Consider the following 15,948-nt stretch of genomic DNA (forward strand, 5'->3'; position numbering starts at 1 on the left):
TACAATTTAATTAGTACTATCAGCACTGTGTTCCTAAAACCCCACACCCTGTTCACACAGCGCTGTAGGTGATTAGTACTAGTCAATCCGCATGCCATTTCTCTACAGACAACCATTTCCTACTTATATTCAATACTCTTAATAACTTCCTGTTTTGCTATGGAGTGCCATAAATACCAAGCTTGCTGCAAATCACATTGCAATCAGCTGTGTAACAATAAGCCAATTCTCATGGAAAGACAAGTGAATTATTTATATCAGCAGTCTCATGCTCCTAAATTATCAATTACACTACACAGTGTAACAGGCATTTCAATGTATACAATGCATCCACTCACATTACCATAAGCTTCTCAAAAGTTTAAAGGTAACTCAAACCATTTTATTATATGTGTTACGACCAGATTGTGAAGTTGGCCACATTGGAATCTAGCCAATATACAAAGTGGCCAACAGATATGGTCAATGTTCAAAGCACAAATGGGAGGAGTCTATGGGAGTTTAATGTAGTCCTAGGTTTTCCCCAGAGTCAGCTGATGGATCCCCCATCCCCACATTCTCTGCCCAAGTAAATGGTGGTCTCCTGGGGCTCCTAAAAAGCAGGGATGAGTGAAAAAAGCTCCTGTGAAAAGTGAGAATGTGCTGCAGAGTGCGTCAGGCGAGAGCAGGATATGCGGGGATAGCTCACCTGGCTACCGCCTGCATTCATCCCTACTATGGAGTACTCGCAGCGGTGCAAGCACACGCAGCATGCCCCCGGGTCACGAAGGAGAGGCTCTGGTTAGGATGAAGACGGAAGGACAAAGACTGCAGGAGGAGCAGGTGAGATTGCTCTGCTGCGAATACTCTGCAGGGGCCTGCTGGGGACCACTATTCACTTTAGGGGCCCGTCAGTCGGCTCTGGAGCCCTGGGAAATTGCTCTTATGGACATGCTGGCCCAGGTTTAAACATATCTGTTGCATTGGACATGTCATAATAGCATTGCTATTGACATGTACGACTTCTGTCCAGTATCCTGAAAAGTTGAGTGTGCTGTGAGTTTGGGTTTCACCACCGCAAAGCACAGAAAGGACAAAAGACAGAGCAGAGATGGCGACACATCTGTTGCTCCATTGTGGGCTCTTCCACAAACTTTCTACTATACATCTTCCACAAACTGGACTGTTTTCACAGCTAGTGTGAACCAGCCCCAAGTAGAAGCCATGAAAGAGCACAGATGATAGGATGGAGGCAAGAGATCAGGTTAGAAAAGAAGTAAACCAAGGTTATGAGTAATTGCTAAATACATGTGTACATTTGGCACCATGTGTAACAAACTGATAGATGTACTTCAAAATATTGGAAAGTGTTAAACATGGATCCCATAGCCCAGAATATTTTTGGCTACAGACCAGGGGTAAATAGTTTTAAGCCCCATCTACACGAAGGGACATTGCAGCGATCCCGCGGCTCGATTAGCCGCCGGATCGCCTCTTCCGCGTGCCCGCCGCATCCCCGCTCGCCGCGCGTGCGCTGCATTCGATTCCCCGCTTATCTCCCGCACGATTCCCTGCCATTGTCCCCTCGCGGGGATCGAGCAGGGAATCGGCGGTGCGGAGATCCGTCCTGTCGGATCTTCTCAATCGAGCCTCATCAGCGGCTCGATTGATAAGGAGCATCGCGGCCGCATCTACTCGTGTAGATGCGGCTTTAAGGATTAACGTGAGAAATCAAAATATGTAGGAAAAGAACGTAGACACTGAATTGAAAGATGGTGACATGTATGGATGTCAACTTTCTGGTGTCTATGAATTTGTTAAACTGAATGAAATAGTAAACATTAGGGGCATTAATATGATATTACATTTGTTTGCATATTTACACCAAGCAAGGTGCTTTATTAGTTAAAATGTCCATATGGTGAGTGACATATAGATTTGAAGAATAAAATAAAATGTAGGAAAGGACATCGGAACACATTTGTGATATCAGAAATTATGTTGAAATAAAATATTCTGAACTTTTACTACAATTGCCATTGTTCTGTTCCATGAATAGCAACAGCATATAAGCAGCAGCCCCCATCCGCAGCACTGAACCCTGCAGTGTGCACCCAGTTAGTTTCCCTAAATATCAAGCAGCAATAATACTAAGGTGATGGGAGTATCAACCCACAAGTCATTAATAAGGGGTGAAGAGGACAAGTGAGTTAGTTTTTAATTTTAAGACTCTTAATGTGGGACCAGTAATATAACTAAGGTCTCTTTCACATGGGAGGCAGAAGTGCGTTAGTCATGCAGCTCATCTTCCCATCTGCTGGCCACTGAGTGCTTTCTAGCTGCAATGTAATCCAGCTGATTGGCAGCGTTTGTAACCCCATGCATACCAGCATTGGGCAGGTGATGCGGTTACCTGGCGGCGGCGGAAAAACTCATCATGTCATATCTGAGTAGGGCCATGGTGCGCTCAGATGGACACCTCTCCTCTACCTGTGCCGAGTGCTAACAAGCGCTGGCCGATGCACGGGAGCAATTAACTGGCAGCGGTGTCACCACCGCAAACGGCCTTAAGCCACTGAAGTGGATTGTGGAGAGGACTTCTACTCTGCAGCATGACATGGATAAAATGTTTTATCTCCAATACTGCTAGGGGAAGGGGGGGGGGAGGGACTAATTTGATCAGAAGTCTGCTTTAAATCTCATAGTTCCTAGGTTATTTACAGAGAAGTCCATTAGTTGATAACATAATGCAAGGAAAAAAAAAAAAAAGGATACAAAACATCTATTTCCACCTACTATGCCCTACAACGAAAACTGCTGCAGCTTGTATATATGCTTAATCAGTGCGATCATATCTGGTACTTGAACAGGGCGGGCCACCTTGATGTGCCAGCAATGGTGTAATACACAGGAAATTCCTGAGCTTTCCTATATAATTTTTATTGCTACTACTCAGTAAGTTCCCATCCACAATATCCAAAACAAATACCGTTCTTCTGAATAAGAGGAAGTAGTTTATCACAAATATCTCAGGCATGGAACAAAACCCTGTAGTACTGCCCTAGGGCACAATTCAGTAACAAGTAATAGTAATCTGAGGCACACGTACAGAAGACATGACTGTAGATGTGCGATTGTTGAAATGCTTAAACATTACATGCTTCTCATTGTGAAAGTGGACATATAACCTTCCACATAACATCTGTAATAGATAGCGGAGATACCGCCGCAGAGGCAAGCGGCATGGCGGCTATCTCCGCGTATCAGCCGGCGGCCTCTGCCGCGCAGTTACATGCTGCTGCTCTGCCTGGTCCTTCTATTGCACATAGATTGAGGGCTACGCGCGCGCGCCAGGCGACAGAACCTTTATGCGAATAGAAGGGGAGTCAGCTGATCTGCCAAGTCAGCTGACTCCAACGGTACTTTGGATTGGCTGAGTGATGGGGGCGGCGCTGCGAGGCATCTCTGTTGCGAATGCTAACATGTTAGCACTCAGACCCTAGTTAGATCCCAAAGTGTGCTAGAACCAGCCGGAGCTGGGGATCCACACTTAGCCAGATTCTGTTGATAGCTTAAAGTACTAATTGCATTGTATTATCTGTTATGACCTTCTGCTTCCTTTGACTACTCTCCTGCTTGTTGATTCTGTACCTCTGCCCATCTGATTCCTGTTGCCGACTCTGCCTGAACTTAACACGGAATCAGCCTTCTGTCTTTGTACTTTATCTGTCCGTACGTTGCCTACTCTGCTTGTCTGACCTTCCTGTCCTCACCAGTGGGCCTAGCCACTGGTGAGGGATCTGTAGTAGCCTTCACCTACTCCTCAGGTGAAGCTCAGCTGCAGCACTGTCTGTAACACCTGCTCCTCAGGTGTCCGCTAGCTGCAGTACAGTCTTAATCACCTGCTCCTCAGGTGATCATCCTTTGCAGCACAGTCAGTGGTCCCTGCTCCTCAGGTGTCCACTGGCTGCAGTACTGTCTGAGTCACCCGCTCCTCGGGAGATCTCCTCTTCCTCATTACTGTTGCACCAAACACTATCTCACATTGGTTGTCCTGTGTCTGGCTATACTAGCATTATTGGTGATTCTGCAGATCACCACATAATCAGGTATAGCATCTGTATTATTGGTGATACTGCAGATCACCAATAATCAGAAAATCTGTTTTGCTGACACCAATCGTTACATCAAGTTAAATAAATTCACCCATAACATATGAAAAACCTTCTCAAATTTTTGTATCTCTGTAAAGGTGCCTATTAATGGTACAATTTTTTTCATCAGATACAACGTTTTAACACGATCTGAATTATTGTAACTAATCGGTAGGCAGTTATCGATTGTTAACATTTACTGAACGATTCTTTCTTCAAATTTGATCATAAAATCCAACTTTTGGGTTGATTTTATCCTACTTAGCAATTGACCAAAGAATCCTTCCTTATCGATTGCTTTCATAAACAGCACATTTTCTATACAATTCGAAAATTAAAATCGCATTGAAAGATCCCACTTGGTGAAAAAATTGTACTATTAATGGGCACGTTTACTGTAATTATTGCTCTGACATTGTAGAAGTAGTAGAGGATTCTGCCCTAAAAGGGAGAAAGACCATGACAAAGGCTTAAAAGAAACTTCAAAATGGTCTTTATACTATTACATAGGTACATTATTTATTGTATTGCTAATTACAGTTGGAAAGTATTTTAAAGTGTACCAGAGCTGATTTGATACTGGTTTTCTCCAGCAACATGAGCTCATCTGAGTCCCTTTCCGTTCTCCCGCTGTTCAGCCGCGATCAGCCCCGGTTCAGTCGCATCAGTTGGGGTTATCTGTGCATACTCGCCGTATAAGACTACCCCTCTACCAACGCACACCAAATACATATATAAAAAAATAAATAAATCATATACTGGTGCTATGTATGAACAGATACTGGTGCTGTATTGTATGTGGTACACAGTATATAACAGTATATAGGCGATTGACTGGTTGGATTGGTCAACTTTCCCTCTACCTAAGTGGATTGGTCAGCTCTCCTTGTCTACCTGTTTATCAGAGAAGTATGGAAGAACAGATTACGCTAAGCCCATAAAACACTCCTCTTTCACCCTTCTGGCCCACCCTTGTATCCTATTTACCTCCTTCTCTGCCTCTCAGATCTCGCACATGCTCGCCTGTGCCGCTCCACTACAGTCCTCAGCAGTGAGATCTGAGAGGCAGTAACAGGATAGGGCGTATCACCCGGCATCAATGACACTCGGCGTATAAGACGACCCCTAACTTTGCAAGGGTTAAAAAGTAGTCTTATACATCAGAATATACAGAGTGCAAAGCCATCATTGCAGCTGCCCCCTGCTGTCCACTTGCTTATTTATCTATTGTCTGTCCATGAACTAAATGTGGCCCCCGACAGCGGCATAACTGCTGCCAAGGCAAGTATTCATTTTTCAAAAGGAAGACAGCAATGGCAGCCTCCATAATCATCTCAGCTCAAGTTTCCTTTAAGCACAATATAAGTTGCAGTAAACAGCAGCTGATAAAAAAATCATGGCAACCATTTCCAGGGCTAAATTTATGTCCTGCTGTGAAATGCACTGTAACATGTGAAGGTATAGTTCTGAGAAGGAACGCTGTTTAGTGTTTCCGTATTATGTTTAGTGTTTCCTAAAGTTCTAGCATGTCATTGTCACACAAGTCAGATCCAAGGACTGAGGCTGATCATCAGCAGTAATGCTGAATTCTGACAAGTTACAATAGAGAAGTATTCCATTTACTGCTCCGCGCTGTGTAATATGTTGGCATTTTACAAATAAAAGATAACAACGTTCATAAGCATTATAAGGAATTGTAAAATATGTTCTGCTCTCTATAACCAGAACAAAGCACTGCCAACTGCTTAAATGCAATCTGCACTGAATAGTGGAGGTGAACAGATTGTAATTTTACTTGTTAATCAAAGTTTTGCTTTGGATTTAACAAATAGAAACTTCATACAGTTCAGCCCTAACTGCATGTTCAGTGGAAGGAATATAACTTTAGTATTATCATTTTCATATCCTGCTGACAGTCACAGGACTGCACCTGTATGACAACACTAGGTTGGGCACACCAGTCTCTAAAATTTAAGGAAACCCCAATACTGATAACATGCCTCTGTCAGTGGGGAAAAACATGAACTCTCAGAGGCTCATACATAAAAGCTGCAATAATCATTGCTATATATTTTTCCTAGCTACTCACTTTGGCCTATTTAAAGAGAATCTGTATTGTTAAAATCGCACAAAAGTAAACATACCAGTGCGTTAGGGGACATCTCTTATTACCCTCTGACACAATTTCGCCGCACCCCGCCGCATTAAAAGTGGTTAAAAACAGTTTTAAAAAGTTTGTTTATAAACAAACAAAATGGCTACCAAAACAGGAAGTAGGTTGATGTACAGTATGTCCACACATAGAAAATACATTCATACACAAGCAGGCTGTATACACCCTTCCTTTTGAATCTCAAGAGATCATTTGTGTGTTTCTTTCCCCCTGCATCTCTCATGCACTGAAGTTTCAGGCTGCTCTTTTCTTCCTGCAAACAGCTTTGCCCTTGTCGGTAATTCCTCACTATGTGAAAGCCCAGCCAGCTCAGAGGACGATTTATCCAGCTTGTAAAAGATAAGAGAGAAGAGAGAAGCTGTTCTAATCTAAATAACACACAGGCAGTGTGCATAGAGGGGCCTGGAAAAGGGGAGTTCATAGCAGAACCACAACACTGAAGAACTTGGCAGCCTTCCAGACACAGGCTGACAAGTCTGACAAGAGAGAGATAAGTTGATTTATTACAGAGACTGTGATAGTACAAAGTGCTGCAGTAAGCCAGAACACATTAGAATAGCTTTTGGAACTTGTAGGATGATAAAAAACAGGATGCAATTTTGGTTACGGAGTCTCTTTAAGGAATACTAATGTGAAAAACCACATTGTTTAGATGCCGTCTCTACTGCTGCCTGTTCCCCTGCCACATTTTGTCATGTGTTAGTGTACAAGGTGCAGGGCCAGTGCTACCTTAGAGAAAACCTGGGCCATTGCCCAGGGCCTCAAGCTCCCTAGGAGCACCTAAGTCATGGATTGCAAAGGTCACATAACTTTACTGTAAAAACAGTATGAAATGCTAAGGGACACCATCCTTGAGAAGGCAAGTTAAGCATCTCTTCCATCCCTTTACAAACAGAGTTGCTGGAACTTTCCCTAGACCAGTAAGCTGGTGCTCTCCCCTAATGTGCACCATAGCCCTCAGATAAAATGAACAGCTCCTTCATATATTTTCCATGCACAGAAAGCATCTCTCTCCACATCTTCTCATAGTGCCATTTGTAGAACTGGTGAGAAGGTGCATGCTATGCGATCTCCCAGCTGCAGAGGATCTTTGGCAATTGATAAGTATATGAGGTGGCTGGTTAGGGCTAGGTTTAGGGCAGAGGATAATGGCAGGATTAGACTTTGTTGGTTGTGATCGTTATTGTTTAAAGCAGACCCAAACCAAACATTTTTTTAATTCAAAATATTTAGTTGCACTACTCTGACACATACAAAGATAAATAAACACTCCTTCAAGCCCATGAGCATTTCAGTGCATGCTTTTCACCCTTCTCTTTTCATAACTAGGGTTATACTGGGGGCAGCCATTAGCAATTCCTCCTTTGCCAGACACCTCCTACTCCACCAGTCTGCCGGATTCTGTCCCGGCAATATGAAAGGAAGGGAGTGGTTCCTCCAATAAATGTAAAATATTTTATATTTGTCATCATGCAGCTGAAAAAGGCTGCTATTTATTATTATAATTTAGAAAATAGATTTTATTTCTGAAAATCTTGTATTTTTAATTTGGGTCCACTTTAATCCCAATATGCTCTGCTTAGTTAAACCATACTGAGCTTTTGCTCTCAAAATCACATCTATAAAAGCAAAACTTATGCACAGTGAATGAAAAAAAATGACTGACTCAGTCTTGTGCCATTTTACACACAGTATTTGTGTCCTCAGTCTACTGAGCACCAGAAATTTAACAACTAAATTGTGATTTTTATTCTTTCCTATGTGCTGTATACAACCTTAATTGTTTCTATAGGTCAAAAAAATATATGAAATTAGAAAAAACAAACCAAAACCTCACATACAACATCCACCTCTATTTTTGTTTGTGCTGTGAACTCACAAACAAGGCCACAGTCCTTTTACTTGACACGCATACAAGCGACATAACTGCCTGCATTACGGTGTATAGAAATCATAGACACATTTATTTATTCTCTCCTATGTGCTGTATTTCCACAAGATGAAGGCTGCCAAGCTGGTCCTTATTGCAGCACACAAAAGCCAAAATATCTGTCTGTCAGATTGATCCAGCCAAGGACAAAACACAAGCTGGAAGCTGAAAATTAGACGTGAGTGTTAATTTATGGCAACCCACAGCGACAGAACTGCTGCTTACAATGAAATTGATAGCCCTGTCATACATTTAAATCCACAATATGGCCTTGAAAACTGACATCTCATTTTCTTCTTTTTTTTTTTTTTTTAACAAACACACGTCAACCAGTTTTAATTACACAAGGTTTGTTTTACTACGCTTTGTCAATTTTCTTGCAGTAAGAAAATGAAAAACATTTTTAAATGCAAGTAAAATCAGTTTGTATCCCCATGGTCTCCAATGCTCTGACATAGAGGAGTTGTTACATTTCACTTCTGACTGATTCAACAGGACAAAAGGAGACACTGGAACTGTGAGCTGCTGATAATGTGTGTCCTGAAGACGTCACACAGAAAAAAGAGAGCGCAACATGTGCACAACCACAGCACTAGAAAATAGTAACACATTACTAACAATACTAGGTGGTAGCAGAATAGAATACAGTAAACCTGCGGGCCTCATACAGGGCACATTTCAGAGCATTTCTTGGGAGCATCATATGTAGTAAAATTTAGGGCCCCGTCACCCGGAGCCCAGAATTACCTGTAGACCACAATGGCGCCTCTACTACAATTTTCAATCCTGTATGCTTGGGCAAAACCAAACTAAAAACAAAATATGGTTTCCCTGTTAGAGCATCCATGGCAACAATCTGATGGACCCATGAACCTGGGGAGCATGCCCCATATCTTAGGAAGGTTGCATACATATGGTTGTCACTAGAGGCTTCTTCCATCAACTCCCCTCCAACATTCTCTAATATCCCCATTATTGTGCTCTGGCTCATTGTGATATAGTCTCTCCTACAGTATTTCCTATTATCTGTCTTCAACAGGAATTGTTGTGCAAATACCTCTCCATGTGGAAGTGGAAATGACAGCTAATAAATGAAGTCCACTAGTCGTCAATCTATATCTAACAAACAGTAATTCAAGAGACCGGCTGACTAGTTGAATACTAGCTAACATCTTCGATACCTAGCTGCCACTCCTGCTTCAAAGGGGACACATCCTCCAGTCATCCCCAGGGCAGTACTGCCTATCACTAAAATGCCAGGAGGCACATTATCTGGCTTCAGCCTCTAGTTGAGGTCTGCCGTCAGCCTAATGTCACAGCTAAATAATATGCAGGGTGCACAGCTCTGCTAGGAAGAGCACCTAAAGATTTTAATAGTATTTAATGATCCTAGCAACACCACTATTCCAGAGTGCATACAGGGGTGAAGGATGCCTTCATTTTCTAAAATACATGGCCATACTGCTATATATGCCACTACTGAGATCCACCTAACCATTGTGGAACCATTGAAGTCACTGCCGGTCTCTAGGCTACTGTGACACACATATATACAAACTAGAAAATAATGACAGAAGAAAACAATACTATTGGAGGTCAGATATTGGTTCAGCATGCCTTACCAGTCATCAGTCTTTGGGCTTCGTAAGGCTCCATGTAGCCATTGTTCTCAGTTAGAGCTTTGTTCTTGGCATCGAAGGGATCAGAGTAGTCATCAGCAATTATAACCTAAAAAACAGAAAAAAGATGAAGAAGATTACACCGATTATCCAAAGACTCATGTAAAATGTGCAGTTTAATGTGCTGGTAAATAGCTGTACAAAACCTGTGTGCAGAATTTAAGTGTTATCTAAGCTGCACACAGTAAGGGCTCTTGCACACAACATGCAATTCCGATTTTTGATTCAGATTTAAAAAAAAAAAAAACGTAGCAGCATGCAGTACTTTTTTTTTTTTTTTTTTTTTAATCGGAATCAAAAATTGGAATGTGTATATATATATAAAAAAAAAAAAAATCAGAATCGCATGTAGTGTGCAAGAGGCCTAAGGGTGCCCATACACCACTTGATATTGCGGGCCAATTGGCATTGCGATTCAATGATTTTATCAGATGAGACGATACCCTAATATGGTCAGCCAATCCTTTAAAATGATTACTGGCTGAAATTGGTCGAAAGGATAGATTGGAAATTCTCAGTCACAAGGACTCCATCAAGTGCATGGTGGTAATAGCATTCGATATCCGACGGACCCCAGGCTAGCTTTCCCCACCAAGTGTATATGTTAATGTGGAATAACTGAGAATGGTGAACCGGTGTCGGACGAGACCAACAATCGTTCAATAAGATTGTACACACACAGTGTGTGCGCCTATAAATAGATAGCAAAAGGGTACTTCACATGCACCATGTCAACAATAAACAATTTACTATCACAAAGGGAGAATTGACTCTTGGGTGCATGTGAAAGTAGAAAAAATCTTTAATGTATCGAAACACAATATTGATAATAATAAAAACTCCTAAAAACCAGTAAAAAAAACTTGCACCAATGTAATCACATACTGACATACTGATAAAATAAAACCAACCGACTCCAGAGAAGGCAAAAGGGGGCTGCAGTCCCCTGTGCCAGGGTTGGAAAAGGTTCTACCTAAACCTGTCGGATTATGATTGGCTCACAGTACTTGCATGCAGGGCGAACCCAGAGGGCAATGATGCAAGGAGTCCTATGACAATGATTGCCAGTTAATTTGCAGAAAATAGAAAGGAGGGGGGGGGGGGGGGTTGTACTTGGTACTTCCAGGCAGAGCAAGGACAAGTCCAGCTACAATCCCACTCACAGAGTGCAGCAATTGCTGTGTGATGTACAGATTGGGTGCAGCGGCCACTAGAACACCTCCACTGTAGGGACCATAGTCATCCCAGGCAGGTATCAGGTCACAAGATTAGCAAATATGCATATAAAGCAGCAAGCCATGCAGAAACTGTTGCAAAGTTTAACCACTTGAGGACCACAGTCTTTTCGCCCCTTAAAGAGGAACTCCAGTGAAAATAATGTAATAAAAAAGTGCTTCATTTTTACAATAATTATGTATAAATGATTTAGTCAGTGATTGCCTATTGTAAAATCTTTCCTTTCCCCGTTTACATTCTGACATTTATTACATGGTGACATTTTTACTGTGGGCAGGTTATGTAGCTGCTGCTAGCTGTTTTGGCTGTTAGAGACAGCTGTAACAGCTCATTCCTGTCTGTGAACCTTGTTACATTGTAACAAACTGCCAAAAGTACCGCGGTCCCAGAGCTTCTTGTGGGAGGGGTTTCAGCACAAAATCAGTCATACAGCGCCCCCTGATGGTCTGTTTGTGAAAAGCAATATATTTCTCATGTAAAAGGGGGTATCAGCTACTGATTGGGATAAAGTTCAATTCTTGGTTGGAGTTTCTCTTTAAGGACCAGAGCCTTTTTCTCCATTCTGACCACTGCAGCTTTCACGGTTTATTGCTCGGTCATACAACCTACCACCTAAATGAATTTTACCTCCTTTTCTTGTCACTAATACAGCTTTCTTTTGGTGCTATTTGATTGCTGCTGCGAGTTTTAGTTTTTATTATATTCATAAAAAAAGACATGAATTTTGTCAAAAAAATGTTTTTACTTTCTGTGCTGACATTTTTCAAATAAAGTAACAGTTCTGTATACATTTTTGTCCGAATTTATTGTGCTACATGTCTTTGATAAAAAAAATAAATCCATTCAGTGTATATTTATTGGTTTGGGTAAAAGTTATAGCGTTTACAAACTATGGTGCCAAAAGTGAATTTTCCCATTTTGAATCATCTCTGACTTTTCTGACCACCTGTCATGTTTCATGAGGTGCTAAAATTCCAGGATAGTATAAATACCCCCCAAATGACCCCATTTTGGAAAGAAGACATCCCAAAGAATTCACTGAGAGGCATAGTGAGTTCATAGAAGATTTTATTTTTTGTCACAAGTTAGCGGAAAATGACACTTTGAGACAAAAAAAAAAAAAAGTTTCCATTTCTTCTAACTTGCGACAAAAAAAAAAATTAAATCTGCCACGGACTCACTATGCTCCTCTCTGAATACTTTGAAGTGTCTACTTTCCACAATGGGGTCATTTGTGGGGTGTGTTAACTGTCCTGGCATTTTGGGGGGTGCTAAATTGTAAGCACCCTGTAAAGCCTAAAGGCGCTCATTGGACTTTGGGCCCCTTAGCGCATTTAGGCTGCAAAAAAGTGCCACACGTGGTATTGCCGTACTCAGGAGAAGTAGTATAATGTGTTTTGGGGTGTATTTTTACACATACCCATGCTGGGTGGGAGAAATATCTCCGTAAATGACAATCGTTTTATTTTTTTTACACACAATTGTCTATTTATAGAGATATTTCTCCCACTCAGCATGGGTATGTGGAAAAATACACCCCAAAACAGATTATACTACTTCTCCTGAGTACGGCGATACCACATGTGTGGCACTTTTTTGCACCCTAACTGCGCTAAGGGGCCCAAAGTCCAATGAGTACCTTTAGGATTTCACAGGTCATTTTGCGACATTTGGTTAAAGACTACTCCTCACGGTTTAGGGACCCTAAAATGCCAGGACAGTATAGGAACCCCACAAATGACCCCATTTTAGAAAGAAGACACCCCAAGGTATTCAGTTAGAAGTATGGCGAGTTCATAGAAGATTTTTTTTTTTTGTCACAAGTAAGCGGAAATTGATTTTAATTGTTTTTTTCTCACAAAGTGTCATTTTCCGCTAACTTGTGACAAAAAATAAAATCTACTATTTTTACACATACCCATGCTGGGTGGGAGAAATATCTCTGTAAATGACAATTTTCTGATTTTTTTACACACAATTGTCCATTTACAGAGAGATTTCTCCCACCCAGCATGGGTATGTGTAAAAATACACCCTAAAATACATTATACTACTACTTCTGAGTACGGCGATACAACATATGACACTTTTTTTGCAACCTAGGTGTGCTAAGGGGCCTAACGTCCTATTCACAGGTAATTTTGAGGCATTTGGATTGTAGACTACTCCACACGGTTTAGGGCCCCTAAAATGCCAGGGCAGTATAGGAACCCCACAAGTGACCCCATTTTAGAAAGAAGACACCCCAAGGTATTCTGTTAAGTGTATGGTGAGTTCATAGAAGATTTTATTTTTGTCACAAGTTAGTGAAAAATGACACTTTGTGAAAAAACAATAAAAATCAATTTCCGCTAACTTTTGACAAAAAATAAAATCTTCTATGAACTCGTCATACACCTAACAGAATACCTTGGGGTGTCTTTTTTCTAAAAAGGGGTCACTTGTGGGGTTCCTATACTGCCCTGGCATTTTACGGGCCCAAAACCGTGAGTAGTCTGGAAACCAAATGTCTCAAAATTACTGTTCAGGGGTAAAAGCATCTGTAAATTTTGATGACAGGTGGTCTATGAGGGGGCAAATTTTGTGGAACCAGTGATAAGCAGGGTGGCCTTTTAGATGACAGGTTGTATTGGGCCTGATCTGATGGATAGGAGTTCTAAGGGGGGGGGGGGTGACAGGAGGTATTTGGTGGGTGTCTCAGGGGGTGGTTAGAGGGGAAAATAGATGCAATCAATGCACTAGGGAGGTGATCGGAAGGGGGTCTGAGGGGGATCTGAGGGTTTGGCCGAGTGATCAGGAACCCACACGGGGCAAATGAGGGCCTGATCTGATGGGTAAGTGTGCTAGGGGGTGACAGGTGGTGACAGGAGGTGATTGATGGGTGTCTCAAGGTGTGATTAGAGGGGGAAATAGATGCAAGCAATGTACTGGCGAGGTGATCAGGGCTGGGGTCTGAGGGCGTTCTGAGGGTGTGGGCGGGTGATTGTGTGCCCTAGGGGCAGATAGGGGTCTAATCTGATGGGTAGCAGTGACAGGTGGTGACAGGGGTGATTGATGGGTGACTGATGGGTAATTAGTGGGTGTTTAGAGGAGAGAACAGATGTAAACAATGGACTTGGGAGGTGATCTGACGGCGGGTCTGCAGGTGATCTGATGGTGTGAGTGGGTGATCAGATTGCCAGCAAGGGGCAGGTTAGGGGCTGATTGATGGGTAGCAGTGACAGGGGGTGATTGATGGGTGGCAGTGACAGGGGGTGATTGACAGGTGATCAGTGGGTTATTACAGGGAAGAACAGATGTAAATAATGCACTGGCGAATTGATAAGGGGGGGGGGGTCTTGAGGGCAATCTGAGCGTGTGGGTGGGTGATCAGATTGCCCGCAAGGGGCAGGTTAGGGGCTGATTGATGGGTGGCAGTGACAGGGGGTGATTGATGGGTGATTGACAGGTAATCAGGGGGGATTGATGCATACAGTTCACAGGGGGGGGGGTGATCAGGAGTACCCAGGGGGCAGTTTAGGGAATAAATAAAAAATAGCGTTGACAGATAGTGACAGGGAGTGATTGATATGTGATTGGGTGCAAACAGTGGTCTGGGGGGGTGGGCAGGGGGGGTCTGAGGGGTACTGTGGGCGATCAGGGGGCAGGGGGGGCAGATCAGTGTGTTTGGGTGCAGACTAGGGTGGCTGCAGCCTGCCCTGGTGGTCCCTCGGACACTGGGACCACCAGGGCAGGAGGCAGCCTGTATAATACACTTTGTACACATTACAAAGCGTATTATACGCTTCCTATGCGGCGATCGTCGGGTTAACAACCCGCCGGCGCTTCCGATTGGCCGGCGGGTTGACGACGCAGGTGGGCAGAGCCTATTGCCGGAGGATGCGCGCGCATAACAGCGCATGATCCCCGGCCAGCAGCCACATGAGGACTCGGCTGTAGGCATTCCTCAAGTGGTTAAAGGTAGTGATTCACCCAAATGATGGTTAGGCAAAAAGCTCTTGTCCCGGCAACACATATAGATTTCACTGATATGCCCACTCGCAGAACAAAAGTGTGACTGTCAGGCTCTGAAGCTTCCAAAAAAATACATGCACATGTAACAAAGCAAGGCAGCAAGAGCGGTAGTTCATGCAGGCAGATTGCAGGCATATGAATGTGTAAAAGTCCAGAAAAGTTACCCCTTCATCTGGCGTTCACCGGGAAGATTTGCAATGGTAATGTGCCCAACAGGTCAGGATGATTCTGGTAGTCAGCTGGTAGTAGGGATGCCTAAATACTCAACATGTTTCGCCAAAAACAATTGGCCTCATCAGGAGTTGGCATCCTGAGAACAGTAGTGCTCCAGCAGACCGGCGTCAGATAGACGCCATTCAAATACATGCGGCCGATGTTCGCCGTGTTCCCCGCATCACCCACGGGGAAAGTTTGAGTCAGTTTAGTCAAGCAGACACCAGCACAGACTATAGCTTGATTATTCAAGTGTCTGGTTTCTATTAAAAATGTTATTACTTTTTTGGGGCTATCCCCTTCTTTTTAGAGGTAAGCCTATTTATGTATGTTTTATCCAGCTTACATTATCCATTCCACACATCACATCTTGGGGTGCCTCCTCCCTCCCAGTAATATCCCACACCAACCCCCTCTGCTCGGGGTGTTGGCCGTGTATGTTGGTTCCTTGGAACCCTTACACCCCTTCTTCTTTTCCTGGAGAGCAACCTATTTTGACGAAGACCAAAGAACCCGAGTGAGGATGGGCTTTCCTCACCAGCCATAACACTGTGGTTGCTGGTCTTGCAA

The 15,948-nt window shown here is 43.0% G+C and overlaps 1 protein-coding gene across 1 annotated transcript in view; it reads right to left on the reverse strand.

Moving 5' to 3' along the window:
* SHB (SH2 domain containing adaptor protein B) overlaps window positions 1-15,948 on the reverse strand; it is a 286,723-nt gene that overhangs the window by 157,913 nt on the left and 112,862 nt on the right. The window contains exon 2 of the mRNA XM_068234329.1: window positions 9,859-9,964. Within this exon, the coding sequence (XP_068090430.1) occupies window positions 9,859-9,964 (106 nt within the window). The remainder of the gene's footprint in view (window positions 1-9,858; window positions 9,965-15,948) is intronic.

Source organism: Hyperolius riggenbachi, chromosome 1 (assembly GCF_040937935.1).
Source record: "Hyperolius riggenbachi isolate aHypRig1 chromosome 1, aHypRig1.pri, whole genome shotgun sequence".
Taxonomy (NCBI): domain Eukaryota; kingdom Metazoa; phylum Chordata; class Amphibia; order Anura; family Hyperoliidae; genus Hyperolius; species Hyperolius riggenbachi.